We start from the raw sequence: 24,012 nt of genomic DNA on the forward strand, positions 1-24,012 counted from the left end.
CAAACTGTCTCTCTCGTTTACATACCCATTAAAGGTAATAATATCTGCATTTTCCTTAGTTCTGCATCTTTCACACTCATCACTGTTCCTTTTCCCCAGTATAAACATTGTGTCATTCAGTCCAGTGTTACCTACCCTAAGTCTCATTATGATTTCCTTCCTTCTATTCCTTTCTTTATAGCTCCTAACCCTACTCACAGTCTATGCTCCTACTAGGATTTTCTTGTTAAACAAACAAAAACGGGGTCAAAAAACGTTTTTGCAGCATTGACTGCAAATATTAGCAGCTAGCTGTTATCTTTCATATGAATGTTTATTAGTGTCTTCCAGACTTACATAGTCAATATAGTCATATTGGAAATATATATATATAGCCTATATAAATAAATAAATAGCTTTGCCAGTGTGGTTCCTTATCACAATTGATCAAGATGGCCAAAACATTCTCTGCTCAGAGGGCCTTGCAATTGATTTTGGAAGAGAGAGAAGCTTTTGATGATGATGTAGAGGAAGAGGTTTCAGAATGTGAGGATCACATTTCTGATAATTCAGAGTCTGACTGGGGCTGTGGCTCAGTTGGTAGGGTCGTCGTCTCTCAACCCGAAGGCGATGTGTTCAATGGGGCTGATGTGTTGTCTCGACTAACATGGTTACTGTATGTGTTCAGCTTGTGTTGTGTAAACTAACCTGAATGGGTTAAATTTCTAATAAAGGTAAAATAAATAAAAATCAATAGTTGTGAAAAACCTTGGATTTACCATTTGTAAATTTGTTGATTTTCTTCCACTCATATCTTGCTTAGTATTGATGTTCTTTTTTAATGACATTTTATTGATAACAAACAAAAAACGAGTAGCAGTTTAATTCATAAATGTGATGTTGTGAACTCCTCCTTTTTGCCTGACGGCATCAAACCGGTTTCCAAAAGCTTAGATCACCTTTCCAGCTACATCATGCCCCTGCCCCATGGCAGGAACCTGGGCTTTATTTTTGACACTGGTTTAACATTCAATCGTCAGGTAAACACAATAATCAAATCCAGCTTCTTTCAGCTCTGTACGAAGTTAAAACCCATCCTCTGTTTGAAGTGACTTTCATGCATTCATCTCCTACTGGCTTGACTACTGTTATTCTTTATATACTGGGATGAGCCAGTTGTCCCTATCCCGTCTGCAGCTGGTCCAAAATACTGCAGCAAGGCGACTGACTGGGTCCAGTTGGAGGGAACATATCACTACTGTCCTAGCCCTTCATTGGCTCCCTGTACGCTTCCAAGTTGATTTTTAAGGTTGTGTTGTCTGTTTTTAAAGCCCTGTACATTAAATGGTAAATGTTAAATGGACTTCAGCTTATATAACGCTTTTCTAGTCTTCTGACTACTCAAAGTGCTTTTACACATTCACACACTGATGGTAGAGGCTGCTGAGTAAAGAGTCCATCAGATGTCACTAATCCCATCATTCGCATTCATACACCGCAGACGAAGCAGAGGGAGCAATTAGAGGTTGAGTGTCTTGCCCAAGGACACATCTGACATGTGGCTGCAGGAGCGAACCCTCGACCTTCCAGTCGAGAGACGACAACTCTACCAACTGAGCCACAGCCGCCCCTTAGCCCCTCCCCTACACTTTATCTAGGCCCCTTAGGTCATCACACATGGGCCTCCTGGCTGTCCCCTGCTCATGGCTCAAGCTCAAAGGTGATCGTGCTTTTGAAGTCAAAGGCCCTACAGCACCCTCCGTTGACTATTTCAAGTTACGTCTTAAAACGTATTTCATATATTAGCATTTGGTCCTGAATAGGCCGTTTCTCCCAGGTTTCCTTTGTTGCTTTCGTTATTGTTGTTTCTTTGTTCTTGAGGATATTGTGAACTCCTGTAAATTGAATTTTTATTTGCATTGTACAGCACTCTGGTCAGCTTCTGCTGTTTTTAAATGTGCTTCATAAATAAATGTGACTTGACTTAACTTGACTCATTATTCACATCAAACTGAGCAATTCAGTTTATGGCCTCAGTTTAGGTCTGTTGGTAGAGCAGGCACCCCATGTACAGAGGCTATAGTACTCTTCACACTGGTTTCTGGCTTGTCTCATGATCAGCTATCAGTTGGTGCATGTCATCGTCCACTCTCTCCGCCATAACTTTCCTTTCTCTCCAGCTGTCCTCAGAGCAGTAGGAAGAGGCTTTAAGTTGGGGGTGCTGAGGTGCATTGTATTTTTCTTTTTGTAATTGATAGGCTATAGTGCATACTCAAAGTATTTTATTTAGTGATTTGAATAAAAGCATTTGTGAGAACTTGTCATTCATACCTTCACATTCTAATATAATGTTGGTTAATATGTGTGTTCATATATGTGTGTATCTGACCTCATTGTACAGACAACATCAGACAAGACGAGCGTCATGAAACAGGTCCAAAAGGTTGTTGTGCACAGTGAACTGATCCATATATGCTACACTTTAAATGCATTCACAAACACACATATGTCTCATTATTTAAACATTTGGACAGGGCATATGCATTCAAATCACTTTGTGCACAGTATTAGTCAGGTTTCAAAACCTTACATTTATTTAGTATAATGACACAGTCCTGATATTTAACACCAATGCAAATACAGTTGAAGTTTTTGCCTGAATGAACGCCCACTGCCAACACAAACTACAGCACATTGGTCTGTCTAAGGACAACCCTTTGAGCCGATGCTGGCCTTTTTTTATATACTTTTCATTTTCAACACTTAAGTCACTTCGTACTTCTCTACTGCTACTCATCATCCTCTTTCCTTTTAAACCTGTAGATCTGCACTGCTCTGTTAATCAGGCCTAATGACTGAGAGCCAGGGTAAGAGATTTGCTTATTTGTTTATTCAGGAATGTATGTTCAACTTTATGGGTTTGTTGATGGTTTATTCTTGCTATAAAATATGTTGATTATATTTATCTTTTGCATGATGAAAATAAGTGCTAGTAGCCAGCTCAATTATATTGTACTAAGCCACAAAAAATATAAGAACAACTCATAAGTCATTCCTTTCATTTGTAAGTGAATAACTCTACTTTTTGAACTATTTAGAATTACATGAAGTCAAGTTGTTATCGCATTAACCTAACTCAAACTAGAGTCTGATCAATGTAAATTGATGTATGTATCAATAATAGTGTGTAACTCTTTTGTAATGAGTAGACCTTTTATTATCCTTAAAAAATCACAAATTGCTGTATACAAAATGTTATGTGTTAAGCTTACATCTTACATTACATTTCAAACATCTTTTGAAACTGAAACATCTCTGTCAAGTTTTCAACATCATATTATTTGTTTTAAAAATGATTAGAACTTTTGAGTAACGTTAAACAATGACGTGGAAATATTCTCTGCGTGCTGCTAAATGCTTGCTTATAATAACCAATACCAGCACATCGATGGTTTAATCTCTGGCAAGTTGAAGTCTTTGAGTCTTTGTGTTGAGTTTGCATACTTTAAAGCTCAGAGTCAAGAAAAAGTTAAACCTCAGAAACTGATGATGACACATTTCTGGGAACAAGTATTGCAAACACTTTAAGAGTCAGAACTTTTTTACTGCTTCTGTCAGCACTTTCTGTTCTCTATTACATATGTTTCGAAACACAGCTTGGTGCTTCTTGGAAAAGAGTTACTCTTAGTGGATAAACCTTACTGTTCATCTTCGAAAGAGCCACCATAAAGTCAGCTTTTGTTTTAATTAAAAAACTTCTCTAAAGCAGTGATTCATGACCGGGTTACTGTTGTGACATCTTTAAAGTGTGGAAGTTTTATTTTGCAGTATCACTTTTAATTGCGTCCTCTTTAAAAGCCACTTGTTAGTTGATTAATATAAGTTTATGTGTCTATGTGTATGTTGAGGGGTTGGGGGGGGCTTGAAAATATTTAAATCTGCCAAAGGGGGCCGGCAGAAAACGTTTGGGAGCCACTTCTCTAAAGTATCCTTGTTGAATAGCTTTAGCCAGTGCATTTGTGTTTGCTTTATTTCAGACTCGCTTTGAGCAATGTTTGCTTTGATGCAGTAATGCTGCATCCATGATGTTAGTCTAAATGTTTGTGTGCCCTTTAAGTCATTTCCAGACTCTAAACAAAAAGTGATGTTCCAAGGAGAGGCCCCACGGTGGATATTTGTGCTACGTAGGTAGCCCTGTACATTTTTTGCTCATTTTGGCATACATTTGCATCTACCTCACAAATGATCCTACCGAACACATATAAAATTGTTTTTAAAAGTTGTATTTATTTGTGCTGTTTGATATAGACACTGTCTGATGTTAGTGATCATCTGACTCTAAACCTACAGTACAGTGATTATAAACAGTCAAACTGCAGTTGCAAAAGGAAAAGCTGTAGATTTTATCTTACAGATAAAATGGCTGAGATCCCTAGGGTTGGCAGTCCACAGTACAACCTTTACTTGTGTCAGTTTGAAGCAGACGTTCACAGATATGGAAAGTTTAAAGGCTTTATATGAGTCTGGTCATGACTGTCTACAATGGGTGTTACACCCAAGTCCCACTGTCTGTGATGTTTTCAGAGTTTTCAGAGTCCTATCTTCAGTTTGTTTACATCGCCCGGACGGCCGGCTGACTCCTCCCCTCATGTATAAAAGTTGTTTAACTGAGGGACTAGAGAAAAGAAGAATAACATACTGTACTCACTGCTTAACTGTGTTTCTAGATCACGCTCATTTCAGGTAAATTTACATGCAGTGTGAAGATACGAGCATAATAAAGATCGCTAGCATTAGCATGCTAACACAACAATGCAGCACAAGTTGTTTTGGTTTCATGCTGGTGCTCAAGGGCGACATCTGCTGGATCAAAAAATCACATAGAAAGACTTTAATGACTCTGAGCAGTGTTTTAACCAGCCAACAGACTAACATGGATTTTTTATTTCTTTGTGCCACAGGCCAAACCCCAACCATGAACGATGATGGATACCAATATGACCTCTTCTTGGAGCTTTTCAATACCACCTATGACATGACAGATCCCACTTATGTGGTCAGTAATGCTGTCCAGCTCTGTTCAAAAGAGGCTGTCAATGAGTTTGCTGCAAGTGTTACACCTATTTTCTACTATGTCAACTTCCTGTTGAGTTACCTTGGCAATGGACTTGTCCTCTTCATCATCTACAAGTATGAGAAGCTTAACACAGCAACAAACATCTTCCTCCTGAATTTGGTCCTATCCAACATCCTGTTTGCCTCAAGTCTTCCCTTCTGGGCAAAATACCACGTGTATGAGTGGATTTTTGGCTTGGCTCTGTGTAAGATGGTCAGCAGCGCCTACTTCATCGGTTTCTACAGCTCCATCCTCTTCCTCACACTTATGACGTTTGACCGATACCTCGCAGTGGTGCATGCAGTGGCAGCTGCCAAGAGCAGGAAGAAGTCCTACGCCATAATTGCATCAGTGATGGTTTGGTGCGTCAGTATTGCAGCAAGTGTGAAAGAGCTAGTTCTGCAAAATGTGTGGAAGAGTCCGATAAATGGACTAATGTGTGAAGAGTCAGGATTTCCTGAGAGCACAATGGAGCGCTGGCGCCTGGTCAGTTATTACCAACAGTTCCTTCTTTTCTTCCTCCTGCCTCTGTTCATGGTGATGTTCTGCTACATTAGCATCGCTGTACGCATCCTGTCCACCCGCATGAAGGAAAAGTGTCGCGCCATCAAACTCATATTTGTCATCATCTTCACCTTCTTTGCCTGCTGGACACCCTACAATATAGTCATCCTCCTTCGAGCTATTAAGATCACCAGAAAGAGTGAGAATGCTGACTCGTGTTCTGACATGGAAAGCTTGGACTATGCGCTGTATTTGACCCGAAACATAGCATATTTGTATTGTTGCATTAGTCCTATGTTTTACACTTTTCTGGGAAAGAAGTTCCAGAGTCACTTCAGGAGGCTGATAGCAAAGAAGATACCATGTCTGAAGAGACACATGAGCATAAGCAGCCAGAGCACAAGAACCACATCACAGAGGACACCACACTCTGCTTATGAGTACTAGACGAAGGGACCAATGAACCAACGAGCGCACACACGTATAGAAAAAGTCATGATTATTTTTTGTTACATAATTTCTTTTCTTTTTTTTTTCTTTTAATTTTTTTTGGGGCTTTTTGTGCCTTTATTAGAGAGATAGGACAGTGGATAAATAGACGATTTTTGTCGACTTACATGCAGAAATGGGAAGCATTGATATTTCAATGAGTATAAATAATTTGTTTGAAACGTTGCTTTGCCTTTTCATTGTGTCTGCTTTATCATGCAGGTATAAACTGCTGGATGCATCAAAAACTTAATGTTACATCCTGCTGCAGTCTGTAGCTGTTAAATAATAACAAATGAATCAGTTACATTGTGTTCCATACAAAAACTGGAGTTCCCAAACGCTCCCTGTTTGTTGTTTTCTTTGACTGACTCTGATTCTCTCACACACACCTAAAGGAACAGTTTCTGTTACACGTTCAACTTCAACATGGGGAAAATTAAAAAGGAAAATATTGTTTTTGTAGATTAGAGCAAACTTATTGGGACAGAAAGATTTTAATGTTGTGTTTGTAACGTTGAAGTGATATGTTGGGGGGCGGGGTAAAACTGTTATTGAAATCATGCAGCTCGTTTATTTTACAGTCTGTTGTACAATTTAAAAAAAAATGCTTCCTAAATAAAAAACATTGTTTAAATGTAACTGCTTGTATTATATTAAATTATCAAGATTCGTTGTGATTTTTACAATTTTACCAAATAGGCTACCAATGGTTGATATCACTGAGACTACGTCCAGTCTATGAACACAAGATTGAACTAACTTAGTATATTTTAAAAACAGCACTTTAATAAGTACAAACAATCTATAGCCTACAAAGACTTGTGTTTTTGGTGTAAGTATCATGACTCTGCTACTCCTGAAAAGAAGCTATAGCACATTTGACAGTTCATTTTAATATAATTAGAATTTACCCAAAGAAACTAAGTAATGTTAAAATAGTTTACTCAAAGTTATTTATTTAAGTAAATCATAAATATGGTTGTCAATAAAAAAAATTCCCAATTTCTTCTACAGCAATAATTTTGACTAACACGGTTATGATAATGTATTGGAATAACATTTCAGTCCTTTAGGCAATGATGTTACACCCAATGTATAGGATTATATATGCCTGCCCTACAGCATCTGAGAAGGTCGTAAGTAAGAAAATGAAGAAGTTCTTAAGTAAGAAAATGAAGAAGTTCTTAAATAAGAAAATGAAGAAGTTCTTAAGAAATGACACTGCTCTACAGGAATTACACTTAAAAACATTTGTAAGAACTTCCTAACTATTTAAGTTTTATCTTAAGAAAATGTTGTGAATCCGGCCCCATCACCCAGGTCAGGCATCTGAAAGAAATAGCTCTATATCAGGGGTGTCAAAGTCCTATTGGGTCGGGGGCCGGATTTCTTCAAATGAGACCTCCAGTGGGCCGGACTAATTTTGCAGACATCACTATAACTCAACACATGGATATATAGGCTAATGTAAGAAAACTTTAACATTAAGCAGAGGGGTTAACTATCATTGCAAACTGCATGTTGGCACATGGAAATATTTAAATGTACCACATTACAGAAGAAAACATCAATCATTCTGTTTTGTTTGAGATTATTATATTATGTTTTAATATTGTTGTTCAAGGTTATAGAAACTTTGTCACAGGTTATTCTACCTGCCCTGGGATCAGTGCATTAGAGAGAGAGAGAGAGAGAGAGAGAGAGAGAGAGAGCGAGAGAGCGAGAGAGAGAGAGAGAGAGAGAGAGAGAGAGAGAGAGAGAGCGAGAGAGCGAGAGAGAGAGAGCGAGAGAGCAAGAGAGAGAGAGAGAGAGAGAGAGCGAGAGAGCGAGAGAGAGAGAGAGAGAGAGAGAGAGAGAGAGAGAGCGAGAGAGCGAGAGAGCGAGAGAGAGAGAGCGAGAGAGCAAGAGAGAGAGAGAGAGAGAGAGAGACTTTATATCTGTGTGTGTCAGGCCACAGCACAGTTTGCACTCGTTAAGGTTCATTACAGATAAAACCTGCTCACATGAATATGTTGTCACAAACAGAGTGTCTTTGAATGATAACATGTTTCCAAACCAACAGACTTGAATTTCTCCTTCAGTGTTGATCACTGCAGTCTGATCAGCTCCGTGTGGAGTGCACGTTCTTCAACTAAGTAAACTCAGTTGGTTAAAACGACTTTTAACCAACTTTTGACCCCTGCAGTCCGTTCTTCTACGTGTCCGTACTATCGTGATCTAACTCTGTCACTGGCTTTTTATGCGCCATGAATCTGTGCCATCTCCGTGCATAATTCAAGGAAGCATTTTAGCACTGCTCCACGGTTAAACCAGCGGACCTCTGTATGATTGGACAGCCTGTGCGTGATATCGTTTTAGGATAAGAATGAAATGTTCAGTAATAGTTAGATTTTTACAGTCTGATGAAAGCTGGTGATAAAGGCGCAACAGCAGGCTACTGCATTTAGAAGTGATGTCGCGCTGAAACTTTTAGGTGATCAACACAACACGTTCACCTCTGAGTGACCTAAAAATGAACCATCTGTAAATAAAATCAGTTAATATTCATTTTAATTTACTGTTTTTACAATAACCAGAGGTAAAATAAGTCTATCATCAGGCTCAACGCCGGTGTCCACAACCTACACTTATTACACCATTACACATGACGGAGAGGATTGTTTTTTATTTGCACAAGCTGCTCTTTGTGGCTCACTCCATAGGTAGCTTTGTTATTATCAGTCAAACTTTTGCTTTTACATCAGTCAAGACAGGAGAAACAGGTAAGTAATGTATACTGATCTGAAGACCATCAGGATATACGCGCAGTGCAGCTGTGTGTCTGTCGTTAAGTCCTGTAGCTCTGATAGAATTCTGGCAACTTGTAAATGGACTTCAGCTTATATAGCGCTTTTCTAGTCTTCCGACTACTCAAAGCACTTTTACACCGCAGGTCACACCCAACCATTCACACTCTTTCACAAACTGATGGTAGTGATCGCTATGTAGAGTTGAGAGGCGACGACTCTACCAACTGAGCCACAGCCGCCCTACTTGTGAGCAAATAAAACTAAAGAAATGTCGTTCCTGCTATCTTTGTTGAAAACCTGCATTCCCTTAAAGTTCAAGGTAATTAAAAATTATTATTTTAAGATTTAAGATTCTTTTTTGGGCTTTTTGTGCCTTTATTGTAGAGATAGGATAGTGGATAGAGTCAGAAATGAGGGAAAGAAGTCACTTAAGGGTACCTTTCTGATAGAACATGACAGCTGTCATTAAAAGTAACCCATGAACACCAAGATTCCTTCAAGTGTTTGTGTCGGCATCCGTCTGCCTGCACCTCCCCACCCCCCAAAGCTGTAAACCTAGGCCAAACACTGCACTTAATAAAACAATGTAAGGCTTAGAAAGATGTATTTTCAGCTCGAGACTGCAAACAGAGTTGTCGATAACTAAGCTCAGTTTGTCTCATTATTATAGTTATTTGACTTGAAACATTGGGTGGCTCGGGTTGACTGATTAAAACACATCGCAGGGGAAAAAATTACTTGAGTGGTTTAATGCTGACCTGACAAAGAAAGAAAGAAAGGGAAAGCTAATTAACAGTCAACTGTTTAAGTTCTTACTTAAGCCATACATATCTTTCATCACTACACTGATTTAAGTCTTATCCCCAAGGTATTTTTATTGTTCAATTTATGAATTGAAAAATAATAAAGCCAAGACCAAGTATGGACAGGCCTGTTGCACAGACCGCTCCCTGGACCTGCTCTGACTATATACCAAAAATATTTCTGTTATATTTTCATTCATTTCTATACACTTATAAGAGCGTTAGAAATCGATTATTCAGTAACTTTGAAGACCTCAGATATTCTATATGGACCCTTTTGCTCTAGTTCCCTCAAAAGGTTGAGAACAAATGTGTTATAATAACTCAGAGGATGACTATCTGACTGGTGGGGATACAAGCTCTTCTTTATTTGAAATGTGCTGACCAGTACATCACAACAATCAGAAGACCACTCCAGGTTGTTTCCAAAATGATGGAGACTTTTTAATGGGCTTAAAAAGAAGAAAAACAACAAAGGGACAGAGTGAGTATGTCAAATAAGTTTTTATAAATTGTCTGTTTTTAAAGAAAGGTAAATATTCCTGGCAAGTGACACCTTTACAAACACATTTTTTATAATTTATACCCCACTGCTCAGAGTGTGTCTATACACATTCACAGACACACACACACACATAAATCATTACTGGAAACATCGCACTGCAAGTAATCCTACACAGCTCCGTGCAGGTACAGGGCAAGGAACTTGTTGAATGATTCAGGCTTGTATCCCGCCAGTCCAGCTGGTACCTACAGGAAGACAAGTCACAGCCACATTTTAATAATGCTGTCTCTTCAATACAATACAGGGCTCTACTGTGTTGTAGATTTCAGAGCTTACATAGCTGCTCATTCTGCAATCTAATAATCAAACTCGTAGTGACAGTAAGACAAATGATAGCCAATCAGAATCACTATCATTTGTAGTTTTGTCTATCACAGTTGGGTTAATGCTCCTTTTAGTTTGTGTGGATTTTGGCAACATCTGTGGACAAAGTGGTAGCTCTTATTTCTTGTCCAGTATATAAGGCGTTTTTTTAACCCCAAAAAATCTCATTCAGGCTTTAATAATACCAATATGAAAATAAAGTTGTTGCTGATGTTCTTGATTGATTTTGTAGTACCTAAAGATTCAATCTGTTTCATTACCAATTAAACATAACTAAAACAGGTGCTTTTATGGAAAGTAGTTTAGCCATGCCAAACTTAAAAGCTCCACTGCTTAATCATATGAGTCAGATTGCATATCACACTCTAAATGGCTTGTTAATGTTGGTCATAAAGGCAGATATTTGCTTAACATAATTCATAGAAATCGTCATACCTTAACTTGCTTTTTCTTGATTAGTGGTCGGACTTTTGCAAAATCATAGAGCTCAACATCTTCGTCCAGCCACACCTGCAGGTAGCAGAAAATCATTTGAAAGAGTGATTCAGCAGACAGTAATGAACAAAGAGTATCAAAGTTAATAACAAATCAGGACGTTTGTTTACTTCTCTCGTGAATTCTGAATGAGAAGAATACAGATATGGGTGACAGCATGGATTTTTTTTCCTGATGACAGTATTCAGTCAGTAGTGAAAAATGAAAGTACCATGTCCTAAAAAAGGACTGATCCCTGTGTTACCTGACTGAATACTTTTAAAACAGGTGAGCAGCGTTTGGTATATGACGCTCCAATAAGAAGATCCATTAAACATGAAGGACAGGTTAATACACAGCTGCTCATTCAATAATCTAATAATCGTGTAGCAAATCCCCTTTGAAAGTCAACAACATGTGGTCACCTGGGCTTTCCTAAATATGAGCACACATGGTTCCTGGAAGAAATGAAGTACCTGGTTCTTGATGCCGTCATCTCCTGAGAGATCTGTAGTGTTGAGCTGGAATACCATGAACTGGAATATTCTCCCATTTGTCCCCACTGCTTGCACTGTTATAGGACGATCTAACATATGCTGGGTCTGACACACACACACACACACACACACACACACACACACACACACACACACACACACACACACACACACACACACACACACACACACACACACACACACACACACACACACACACACACACACACACACACACACACACACACACACACACACACACACACACACACACACACACACACACACACACACACACACACACACACACACACACACACACACACACACACACACACACACACACACACACACACACACACACACATTAATAACAGTCGATGGATCAGCATATTATTGTACTACCTCAAAACTTTAAAAAAACAGAAAAAAGCTGATCCTGATGACCTGATCTCACACCGAGTCCCTTTTACTAACTTGATGTGGCTGCACAATTTGAAAGATAAATGACGGTCTCAATTAGCCCCCGGGACATACTGTATTTGTTTTATTTGATTTGATATACTTTATTTATCCCCGAGCGGACTATAATTTACTAGTTTGTTTTTTAAATGATAGCCCTGGTGACACAGAGACATCACCTGGACCTAAATGCTGTCAGCTGTGGATTTTGATAATTATACCACAATTTATTTCTTAGTATAAACCCCCTTGAGATGCACCATCTCATTTTCAAGGGGGGTCCCAAGAAAAAAACTATTTACAACATGACATGAAAAATGATCAGCAAATAAAACTCCTGCTGATCTCTGTGTGGAGAGTTGTGATTGGGTGTTTGTCCTAGGGACCCCACCCTTCATACAGTAACATTGGTTCAATGATAGATTTGAATAGCTTGAACAAGATTCTCAAAGGAATATTGATGTCAGAAGATATTCCTCACACATCTCTGAGGTCATTGACAGTCAGATTAAAATGTCCTGTCATGGTCATTTTAGTCCTCAATATGTGTTATGTGTCATATATAAGTCTTTTCTTTCCCTGTTTCCTGGAAGGAGTTTACAGATGATCCAGTAGCTTTTGTAATCCCTAAAATGGAGTCAGCGATATCAGATAATCTGCAAAAGGTAGACATTCGCTTTCTGTGTCAAAGAGGGCGACACTATTCTCAGCACATTTACTATTTGTATACATTGTATGTCATAGACCCCCAAGTTGTCCAATTTTCCCAAGTTGTTCTTTTCCTTCCTTCAGAGGTTATCCCTCTAAAAAAATAATTTTCTCTTCTTTCTTCTTCAAGTTTTTAGTAAAGTTTATCTGACTATGAAGGGTAACTAAACCCCTGAAGCTAAAAAAAACTCCTTTAGAGTGTCAGTGAAGCAACATGGACGAGGCAGGGGTGAGAGTGTGTGTTAAGACACACCTACTCACTCCTTCCTGCCGCTATCATCAGCTGCAAAATCAAACAGTCCAAACACAAATACAAGCATTAATAGGCTGATTTCTTGATGAATCAAGAAGCAGCAATGACACTTTTAAAACAAAGATTGTCATTTGAAGTAGAGGACTTCTCTCCAGACAGGGGAGGATGGGGGATGTCTCTGAATGGTAGACCATGCCAGTTTGAGGATTTGTTATGATGTGTCCCACCTTACCATCACCATGTTTCAAGACTAGCCACTTAGATTTCCTTTCCATTTACAACAGGTGCTCTTGTGGTCACTCCTCAACAGAATGTCTGCTTCCTTTTAAGAGTTCGGTGACTGAAGCGACCAATATGCCTCCTGTAGAGGGCAGCTGTAATACAATATGTAGAATGAGGTTTCCCGCTGAAAGTAGGGGTCTGGGATTTGTTCTCCTCTACTTGCTGCTGCTCTTTAATAGAATCCTCTCTAGCGCCCCTTTTCTCTGATATGAATAATACAATTATTTCTAATTGATGTTGTCTGTCTCATTAAGATGCCTGTCGTTGTTGGTTTTATGAATGTCTCTACATCAGCTGCTTCATTAAGTCAGAAGTGTTGTCAGTTAACACCCTGTGATGGTGTGGAGAAAGATGTTGACAAAAAGATATATCTAAAAGAATGTGATTCAAAATGAAATCTGAACTTATTGCACGCTTTTAAAACAGCGACAGGAGTGGATTTACAAGTAAGAGAAGAGTTTCAAAGTATCGAGCACATATCTGCATGTCAGCTTGCATGTGTTTGTTATTCTCTTCAGGTCTCCGTGTAGGGCAGACTTACTAAACAATCACGGCTGATGTTTCCCTCCTCAATAAGATAACATTAAAATCCTCTTTAGCATGATTTCTTTAATATTAACACTATTGCTATGAAAAGTTGTATTTTGAAAGCCCTTATTGAAACTAATAAAAATGCAGTTTTAAGTTTCCTCACCCCATACAGTTTGTGTGCACGGGCCAGAGCATTTCCAAAGGTGAACATAACCATCTTGGCTCTTAACTGTTCTGGGCGCAGTTTACAAGACTCATCTGCTCCCTCCAGGAAGAAAAGTGTGTGGGCATGACGGTAAGGATAGTCATCCCTGAAACCTGAATAATAAACACAGATATTATTTGATGAGCAGTGTACTATTACATTATGATTTATCTAAATCAAAAAGGACTACTCACCTAAGCAGTTCAACTCCTCCTTATAAACATGAACTTTCTGCAGGTCAATAGTTGGGGAGATGGGATAGAAAGATTCCAGGACATGATCTACTGTGTCGCTCACTTCCTTTTTACCAGCAACCTCCGGGAGAGGATCCATGCAGTTAAGCAGCAAACCATTCTGACCCCGAATCTGAAAGAGATCCTCACCTGGTATAGAACATTTAAATTACTTGGTATTGCTATTCTTGTGGTATGACTTTGGGGCTAGAAAACCTGCCCTGAAATCTCTGAAAGATTTAAATATCTTAAAAACTATTGAATTCCTTTCTGTTGTTATTCATGAAATATGCCCTGACGCTGTTAGCATGTTGGCATGAAGCTAGCTAAGTGGCTTAGCTTCCTCTGCAGTAAACAATTGGATGAAATTGATAGAGTTGTGTAAAGGAATTGAAAGTCCACATAGAATAAAACCTAATGATAAAGTAATAAAATGATGAAGAAATCTTTTCAGTAATGTTTTTGGAAATTATTTAAATCTTTGTTTGCATTACAAATTAAAAACATTCATCTAGCTGTGGTCCATAAGTCAGGGTGCCTAAATGTTGGCATTGGGTTAAAGAAGAAGTTGTGTTACCTCTTTTTAATGTAGCTGCCAATGAGTACTTCTCAACAAGGGTTCTCTTTCTAAATGCTGGCTTTCTGTCCTGTAGAGTTGCACACAGATGTAGCAGGTTGAGGAGCAGCGCGTTGCTGAGGAAGAAACAGAAATAAATAGTTAGATGGGGACTGATTCATTTAGCAAAGAAGACAAAAAAATCATCCTGCTTCTCTTTGCTAGTTCCCACAGCAGCGAGAGGTTTCTCAGGATTCTGAATCAATTGCAAGCCTTTCTTTTCCACAGAATCCACTGGAATACTAGTTCAACAATACTCAGAGCTAAGATCGAGGCCAGAAAATCCTGCCCGACCCGACCCGCGCCATTGCACGTTCTCTATGAGCCCGGCCCGTCCAATAGGGCCATAACTGAACTGATGGACTTGAGCCTGATGAAAACCCTGACACAGGCTTTTTTAAATTGGGTGTGTATTTGACTCCTGCTTCTAGTGGACACTAAGGGAACTGCAGGATTATGCACTTACGCATCAGCTTCATTTTTCAACACTGGAGGTTTCTGCTTGGCTTTGACAGAGAGATTTATGACATTGACAAAAACTGTTGAGGGAAATACTTTAAAAACTAAGAACGCCTTCACTTTAGATCAAGTCCAAGTAAAGAAACCAAAAGTGATTCCAGTGGTTCTGCAGCCAGCGTCAAGCGGACACTGGACGGACTGCAGATTCTGCATCTGCTTCAATTTTCAATACCCAAGGTACTTTGCCTTTGGTGCCAAATGTACTATATCTGCTCAAGTCAGTAGATCAAAGCAGTACTTGGTACCCTGGTTGTGAAAGTGATGTTTGTTTTTAGTTACCTTGTTCTAAAAGTGTATGAACTATGCATGTAGATTGTTTAGCTTGTGTGTCATATTGACTTAAAGTATTTGTTCCTTTCTTCTTCTCCTGCACACCTGAGCTCTCTGTTCAGGTATCTCTATTTCTTGAAAACATTGGTCTTTCTCTCTCTTTCTCTCTAGAACATGACTTTGGCCACATAACGAAAGATACGTCTAACTACGATTCTATGAATCCTGGATGACCAGCAGTCCTTTAAGCACTGAATGATACCATATCACGCATGCACAGGTCGAGTAGCTATACCAACAACATGTGACCCCTGATGACCCTAACTGGTCTTTATCTTCCAGTGTCATCAGAGGATCAGAATGCAGAATGTTCTCGCGAAAAAAAGGGGTGCCACCAGGAGCACCCTGTGGGTCCCCTTTTGGCAGCTCTTCTCGGAGTTCACCCTGAGGCCCAACTGGGACACATGGGAAATAGGGCTACCTGTGACGGCGCACACACTAGCCAGTCATGGGGGGGGGGGGATAGCCTTCAAAGGCAAAACGGAGCTTCCTTCAGGTCAATGCATGTAAACCCCCTGCCCCCTGTCCACAGTACCTCTGCAGTGCTGAGCATATGGAAGGGCATGCCTTCAGGAACCTGTTGAGACCCCATAGATCTAAAACAGGGCAAAGTCCACCGTCCTTCTTTGTGACAAGAAAATAAGTTTAGAAGTATTCCCCGGGCTGAGCCAAGGTTAGTGGTGGGCGATATAACGATCTTAGATCGTGAAGGATATTAACTTGCTGACGATCTGACAAAGCAGAGAGATTGTAGAACCGGGCTTATGTGTTTATTCTATCATGCTGCAGTTTATGCTGCGACACGGACGCATCTCCCTCTCTTTTTTTGCTCCGCAGCGGTAAAAACGAAACTTAAGTCCGCAAAAACAACTCCATCCTGGTTATATTCAACTGTTCTGATATTTTTCCAAACCGACACGGCTTGAGCAACAGTTAACTTATCTGCATAGTTTGCACAGTTAAGTTTACATCTCGGATAGCGACACAACGAACTCTAAACGAGCCGGAGAGACGTTAACAGTCAGAGACAGACAGAGAGGAGCTCAGACAGACACTGATGAGAGATATAACCCCGGTGTTTAAAATGTTGCTGTCGGTGTTTTCTGCTCTCTCTCAGTTTTTAAAAGTTATTATCAAGCTTCTCCACCTGAAGCTCACCTGTTGTGATTACCGAATTTATAGGGATTAGGCTAAACGACGTTACACGTTGTGTGCAGTAGGCAGGTGAGAGTGAGTAACCATGGTGACTGTCAATCAACAATGTCCCGCCCCCTCTATGAATAAAACTCTTCTGTCAGTAAAACTTACTTTGATCATGTGTCACAGAATGAACACATTCTGTATTATGTTTGATTATATATAAACTAAACTAAAGTTAGTCCAATGATGTCATAAAAACAACAAAGACTGCAGAGCCTGTATGAAACTACAGCTGGAGGAACTCTGCAGGACTAAAATAGAACAGAAACACAAGAACTCAAAGTCTACATGTTTTTAAATGAATGCATCACTGTGTGAAAATGTTCCTGATGAACATAAAAAGAGGACACATAACTAAATCATCATTTCAAAGTGGTCAGGAAAACCTTCAAATTGTGCATAAATATTGATCAAATCGAGGGAAAGACATTTCTGTTGCTAAAGATGTTCTGGGTGAGAGACCTCCAGACCTCCTACAAAGATGATTTTTAAATAGATTAAACTTGTCAGCATAGTTTTTGTGCATTTAAAAACATTATACAGGGAAATAAGTTTGGTTGAACTGGTCAGTAACTTACAAATTTGTCTAAAGATCAGTATGAAAAAAAATCGTGATAAAATCATGATCGTGATTTTGGCAAATATAAATTGTGATATGATATTTTTCCCATATCGCCCACCTCTAGCCAAAGTGTCTGCTGGCTCGCTGGTACACTTAACCAAGAGGCAGACAGCTCCTGGTCCAAAGCATATGATGGTCATCTTGACCTGGCCAGGGGTCAAGATGATGCATCTGGTGAAGCCTCTGGCAGGGAGGCTGAGAGGACAAGCATAAGATGGGACACAAAGTTCCCTATCTGCCCCATGCAAGCTGCTGCCTCATAAACCTTGGACAGGAGGTTGTCCGTTGCTCTAGATTGAGGACGGGGACACCGCGCATCCTGCCTAAGGGCCTCATCGGGAGATACAATAAGAGCAGCTCTATTGTTGGCATGTGGCCAAACCCAAACATGGCTGCATCCTGTATAGCTGCAAGGGCCCAGCCATCCGAAGTATGGTGTGAGAGGGCTTTTGAATCCCTCCAGCATGCATGCAACTTTCTCAGGTATTGTTCTGAAGGAGGCACTGTGAAGGTTTGGGCCGAACTACACCTGAAAAAGGCACTCGCTGGAGGGTGTTATAATAATAATAATTTATCCTTTATTAATCTCACAGTGAGGGGGCTGCACACAGAGAGCACTCCAGAGCAGGCCAGGGCCCTACAAATGAGGGCCTCCATGGGGTCATCCACTGAGCCCCGCCCAGAGCTGAGGGCCAAGGAACAGGAAGCCAACCCCTGAAGAAATCAATACAGCATACAACTATGGTGGAGTGAGAGCTGAAACACTGCCCCTCCAACAAGGTCATATGAATGAGCCAAATACAACCGAACAGGACGCACCTCTGTTGGGAGAGGGAGCACACACACGGCCTTCACAGACAAAGGGTTTATGGAAAATGAACAGGTACAAACACAATTGGCACAATCCTATGAAGTTTACTGTAAGTGGAAGCGCTGTCGTCAACAGGGACCAATCAACAGGTGCTGCAGGTAACATCAGTTAGCTCAAGCCAAAACGCTACAGGCTACTTCAGAAACACAAACAAACAGTAAGTGCTATTAGACAAAGACAGCACGGACAAGCTGCTCTGTGTAGGGAGTGAGAGATAAATGCCCAGACCCTTTCAGAAGAAAGAAGCCCCCTTTAAATTTGAATAAAAACTCATCACTACCTCAAAAACATCAAAACAAAGTCAGCTAAGTAAATAATACTTTTGTGAATGTTTATGTCCTCAACATGTGACATTTTGTCTGAAGAATGTGTTTGTGATAAAGATTAACTGGAGCATTGTGCAGAATTTGTTCTTGTATTTTCACTCCTTTCTGTCTAGCACTTAGTGTGAAGTGTGCACTATTTGAAAACGTATGCATGCTGCTACAAAATTCAGTTCAAATAAGTTAGTGTTATGACAAGTCTTTTTCTTTTTCTTACAATGTCTTATCTTTGTTTTTTAAAGATATACAGAATACACTTTTTCATTTCACATGTTTCTTTCTGAAAGTATTTAGATGAAGTCATGCTCTAGAGATTCATAGCCTCTAACCCTCAGGCATCACTTTCATTTACTATCCTCTTAAATCACTAAGGACAAGAATGTCCACTTCCAAAAAACTGATATAAAAACTAACATATTGCACCTTTAAAAACAACAAGTTAATTTAAAACTTGAATATCTTTTCAAACAGACAAAACCAATTGAATGCATTGTCCTGAAAGGATCACCTGTATTTCTGTTTGCCGGGTCTTTCCTCTGTGGTGTCCCAGAAGCGTGCATGCTTGATTGCGTTCTTCACTCGCTCATCCTGATCAGTGATCTGATTGGCAGGATTCTCCGCAAGTGAAAGGAGCTGAGGCGGCAGACCAGAGATCAGTTTGGCTTTGCTCAACCACAGAGCCTGACGCACACCTGAAACATAGAGAGGGCAGAGAGCAGTCATCATTTCTAAATTCACTTCCTGTTCAGTTGGATTCATGTAACGCTCTTGGCCTCTTCCTGCAAGAAAGGATGGTGAAGCACTGTCAGTTCTAAAGATGGCAGATGCATTTCCATCTTCTCTCATTTTACAGAAGTAAAGCTGAAATGCCCCCATGAGGAAGCACACACACACTGATTTGGAGACTGAGCATGAGCAGTTGGGATTGGCTCGTGGAGCTGCAGTATTAACATCCTGCCCTTTGACTAAACACATTTAACTTCCCAAAAACATGGAAAAGATCCTCCATGTAGGCACAGTTCACATCAGAAAATATTCTTGAAGACAGTCACAGATAATTCAGTTCTGGACAGTTCAATGACTCTACACTATTCATCATGTGCACACAGTCACACATGAGCTACATTTGTCAACAAAGCTGTCTTTCATTATGATTAACCCTTTTCTAAAACATTTAATAACTTCAAACTTGATCTGTTAGAATAAAGCCTTCATTTTGATGAATGAACTACAGAAAAAATAACGTGGAAAAATGTAACACTGATGAATTGCACCTTGATGTCATAAACCACTGCAGTGTTGTAAACTTAATGAAAAGGAGCGCCAGAAATGAATTACTACTTAAGCCTGATTCTGATCTGCAAGCAATCGCAAACATCAACAATATGAAAAGGATTCCATCACAGTTAGACTTACTGTGAAACTACACGACCCTGGATTTAGTTGGTTACATCTCCAGGCTCTTTGAAGTAACTTCATTATGTGTAGTGGCTGAGCCTAACCCTGAACCTCTGGATGAGCTGTGTTGGCTGGCTCATAGATAACTTGCTCGCCTCAGCGTTGGTGACTGTAAAAAAAGGTCCCCAGCATAACAGCTGCACCCATCTGATGTGGTGTGGCCTCATGTTGTCAGAGGGTTTCTACCTGCATTGTCATTGACCCCCCTCTATACAAAGATAACACTTAAAATACCATTTCTCCAAACCCGTTACTCCAGACACTGACTATGACTTACTTGTATGATTTACTACACTCGGCCATGAGTTTGTTTGAAATACATGTTATTGCTCCTTTAACAGTGTCACAACATGTTTCCTTTCAGGAGCAGCCTGTATTTACTGAACAAACATATTGTTATTATTATTATTATTATTGTTCATGAGGATGGAGTGGAAGATAAATGTACCTTCAAGTGCGCTGGTCCTCTGGTTGTATACATAGCAGGGTTGTTCTTTGTATAGAGGCACGTTATGAAGAGGGGGGGCCCTGTAGTGCCTCGGATCCTTGTAGTCCCTCTCCCATTGTGGGCTGACGGGCTTCGCCAGCCCCGGTACGTAGTGCATCCTTTCCCCGTACGTGACCATCTCTAACCCGGGGATCTCCACTCTTTCCCTGGGCTTGCGTGCAGGGGGAACCTTCGCTGCCACACACCGACTGGTACTGAAGTTCAGCCTGTCTCCTCCATGTGCGGACAACCGGTTCACATCTTTACGGAACACGACTCGAATAAATGACGAGCCCATCGTGTTAACACAATGTGCCGTTAATGAAGAAACCATCGATTCTGTCTACTTCTTTATGTTTTTTTATATCTTGAAGTTGATATTAAAGCCTTAATGCCTGACTGTCACAGAACATCGGTGTAGGGCGCCGCCATGTTGAAGTCTTCTTCTTCTTGTGAATATTCCGGTAGTTTAGACGCATCTCGGTGTGTTACTGCCCCCTACAGGTCGACAGGAACTGGCTCATTCTACAAAACAAAGGCCTAACTTTAAATTCTTGAAAACTAATTTGTAGCATGTAGATAATGAATAATTGAGTACTCGTGTTGGCCAAGCCACGTTTTGGGTTTTAACTGATATGTTGACGTTCCTTCCTATTTTAGTTTTATTGGTGGTTGTAAACCAGCATAAAGGTGCATTAGCGCCACCTACTGGGCTGGAGTGTGGAAGAAGACGCGCAAGGAAAAAACCGATAGGCACCTACATTCTCGTTATAAGTCCCATTTCATGTAAAACCTTTTTTATTAGGACTGCATCTAGTCTAAATCCAGTTAAATAATATTCTGTAGGATCTATAGGATCATTATTTCCCCTCAGCTTCCCCCTCCCACTCTCAAAAAACTGCACTGATGATTCCTGTAGCCTCTGATATACTTAAACCTAAAATTAAATTGATTCATTAAATTGATTGTTTTGCCAATATGTCTGCACCACATGGACTCTAAATAATAGTTGACCAAACATGTTAATCTCTGTTTTAAAAACAGGTATTTTTGAATAGGATGTGTATGGGACCCCCGCCTCAAGTGGACACTTGAGAAACATCTACATTTTTTACATTGGCTTCAGTTTTCAAAATCTGAGGTTGCCGCTTGCCGCACCCTCATTTCCTTCCACACGCCTACATGGACAGGAACACAAAGTAAGCTAACAGATAAACCATTTTGCTGTCTTTTGTGTATTATGAAGCCCAGAACGGAAGTCATTTCTGTATATTCATTCTTTTTTTGTGGTTGGTCTGATGTAATGCTCTAATATTTTGAGATCCTGGATGAGCTGTAAGCTGTAATCATCAATCATGAATCTAATTTAAATGAAAGTTTCACTTTTTGAATGAACTCCCAGAAGAAAATGAATTTTTCTACGATATTCTGTTTTGAGCTGCACCTGTATAAGCAACGACACATGATGGTTGATGGTTTTGCAGTAATTAACATACCTTCCAGTTTGAGACACATTTTTTTTAAATATACACTGACCAGATTTCTACCTTATCTACCCCTAACCTGGCAACACATCTAGAGGGATACATTTATCCCTCATCAGAATAGTAAGACAAAGTCATAACTTTTTACCAGTTTATATTGTTTGAAACTAAGTATGATTAAAATGTACTCCCTTCTGGGAAGCTTATTCTGCAACATTGGCGGCCCTAAAATATTCTGATCTTTGTTGTTTTTAATGGTAGCTGGCATCCAAAGTGTTGCTCCAACTCCAACTACCGAAATCTGATGATTTTATAGTGCTAAATGTTTACATTGTCAACCCAAAAGCCCCCCCCCCCCCTATTCATGACATCTCCAGTTCTATTATCCAGACACAACTGTCTGGGTTTGCCCAAGTCCTTCCCTGAGTGTGACATCCAACTCTTCCCCTATTGTGTCCACAAATGTCCAGAAATATTTTAGCAGTATTCAGCATCATTTGGAACCATTCAGATTTTCTCTGAATTTCAGCTGCACAGTTGATGACCCTTGGAAATGAAATCCAGAAAACTTTCTTCTTTTGTCCATACAGATATTTTGGTCGTGTTCATTCTTCACTTGTTCCTTTTCAACATGTTCACTGTCACCACTTCCTTGTGTCACCGTTGTTTTGACAGCATCAGCATGTTTTAATTGAATCTGATTTCATTCACCCTCTCTTCCTTGATTCTCTTTGGATACCATGAAGTGATTACCCTTGCAGTGTAAACATGATGCTTGTGTTTCAAGATGTTGGTGTCTCATAATAAAGGAACAAAGTCTAGTTTATTGGAGTTTTACTGAAGGAAATAAAATACCTTGATCATACAAAGGCAACACAGGTTCAGTAATTGAAGCAAGACAGAGACATTGTTAAAAAATAAAACTGATTGATAACTTAAAAATAGCCTGGACTTATCTGTAGAGAGAGTGAAACGAGATCAATTGATTAAAACAATGAATCAAAAGTGTATTACAATATAATTATATTATTTTCTTATAAAGATAAAGATAAAGATAAACTTTATTGATCCCCCATTGGGTAGTATAATTAGTAAAAATAGCAATAAGTTAAAAAACAAACCTCAAGACATTAGATGCATGCAAGAAATTACAATAGAGATCAAATAATACTAGGCATATACTATAAACACTTTCACTTGTGGAATTATAAAAACTCTTCCAATGAAGAATAATGAAAAAACATCGGAGGAGTGCAAATCACCCACCACTTGAATTTAGATTTTTAACTGATGTGCTGCATAAAGAGTAGCTATAGCTCATTTCCAACTATTGTTCCTAGATGGACTTTGAACTCACTGCAGGAAGCAATCACGGAAAACAAGTGCAAATTATTGTGTCCCAGTGTGCTTTTTACTTCAAACAGTGCAGGGACCCACCTAGAGTGCTTAGCCCCCAGCACGAGCCGGCAACCAACTTCACGAAGGAGAAGATAAAACAATAACTATAAAAACAGTTGTAGAACATATTACTGAATTACAGCTAAGCAATTAAAGTCATAAGCTAATGGAAAAACATTCAAAGTTAAACACTACAGCCAAAACAATCACAATAGGCAAAAAAGCAGCCGATAGAGGCATGAAACACGAGAAAGAACTATATTACAAATATTCATAAATATGTAATAACTATCAATCATTAAATGTGTCCTACTTACCACTCAACTGAATTCACTATTACCTTTACACAAAGGTGACAACTACCCAGACTTCAGGTAAGACTTTATCCCTCATGTAAAGGACCAGCAGGAAAACAGAAGCTACAGTATGACATAATCTCACTCCACATGTCAGCAGTGAATAAACACTGTTTGAATTGGACACAGAC

The 24,012-nt window shown here is 39.6% G+C and overlaps 2 protein-coding genes across 3 annotated transcripts; one reads left to right on the forward strand and one right to left on the reverse strand.

Annotated features, from left to right (window-relative positions):
- Positions 1–2,709: 2,709 nt before the first annotated feature.
- Positions 2,710–6,730, forward strand: ccr12a (chemokine (C-C motif) receptor 12a). The gene is made up of 2 exons (XM_061043760.1): positions 2,710–2,846; positions 4,941–6,730. Exons 1-2 carry the CDS (start codon positions 2,831–2,833, stop codon positions 6,044–6,046), a joined length of 1,122 nt encoding a protein of 373 aa, XP_060899743.1. The 5' UTR covers positions 2,710–2,830; the 3' UTR covers positions 6,047–6,730.
- Positions 6,731–10,096: 3,366 nt separating this feature from the next.
- mrpl37 (mitochondrial ribosomal protein L37) lies at positions 10,097–21,106 on the reverse strand. Of its 2 annotated transcripts, XM_061043762.1 has the most exons (9): positions 20,605–21,106; positions 19,207–19,390; positions 14,795–14,910; positions 14,179–14,367; positions 13,943–14,097; positions 12,185–12,190; positions 11,523–11,648; positions 11,008–11,082; positions 10,097–10,433 (listed from the first exon to the last, which is right to left on the reverse strand). In XM_061043762.1, exons 1-9 carry the CDS (start codon positions 20,975–20,977, stop codon positions 10,356–10,358), a joined length of 1,302 nt encoding a protein of 433 aa, XP_060899745.1. In that variant the 5' UTR covers positions 20,978–21,106; the 3' UTR covers positions 10,097–10,355. The 2 variants fall into 2 exon arrangements, with proteins under 2 accessions (XP_060899745.1, XP_060899744.1); XM_061043761.1 differs by lacking the exons at positions 10,097–10,433; positions 11,008–11,082; positions 11,523–11,648; positions 12,185–12,190 and adding an exon at positions 13,664–13,774 and having other exon boundaries at positions 13,848–14,097.
- Positions 21,107–24,012: the final 2,906 nt, after the last annotated feature.

The sequence above is a fragment of the Labrus mixtus genome, chromosome 8, assembly GCF_963584025.1.
Source record: "Labrus mixtus chromosome 8, fLabMix1.1, whole genome shotgun sequence".
Taxonomy (NCBI): domain Eukaryota; kingdom Metazoa; phylum Chordata; class Actinopteri; order Labriformes; family Labridae; genus Labrus; species Labrus mixtus.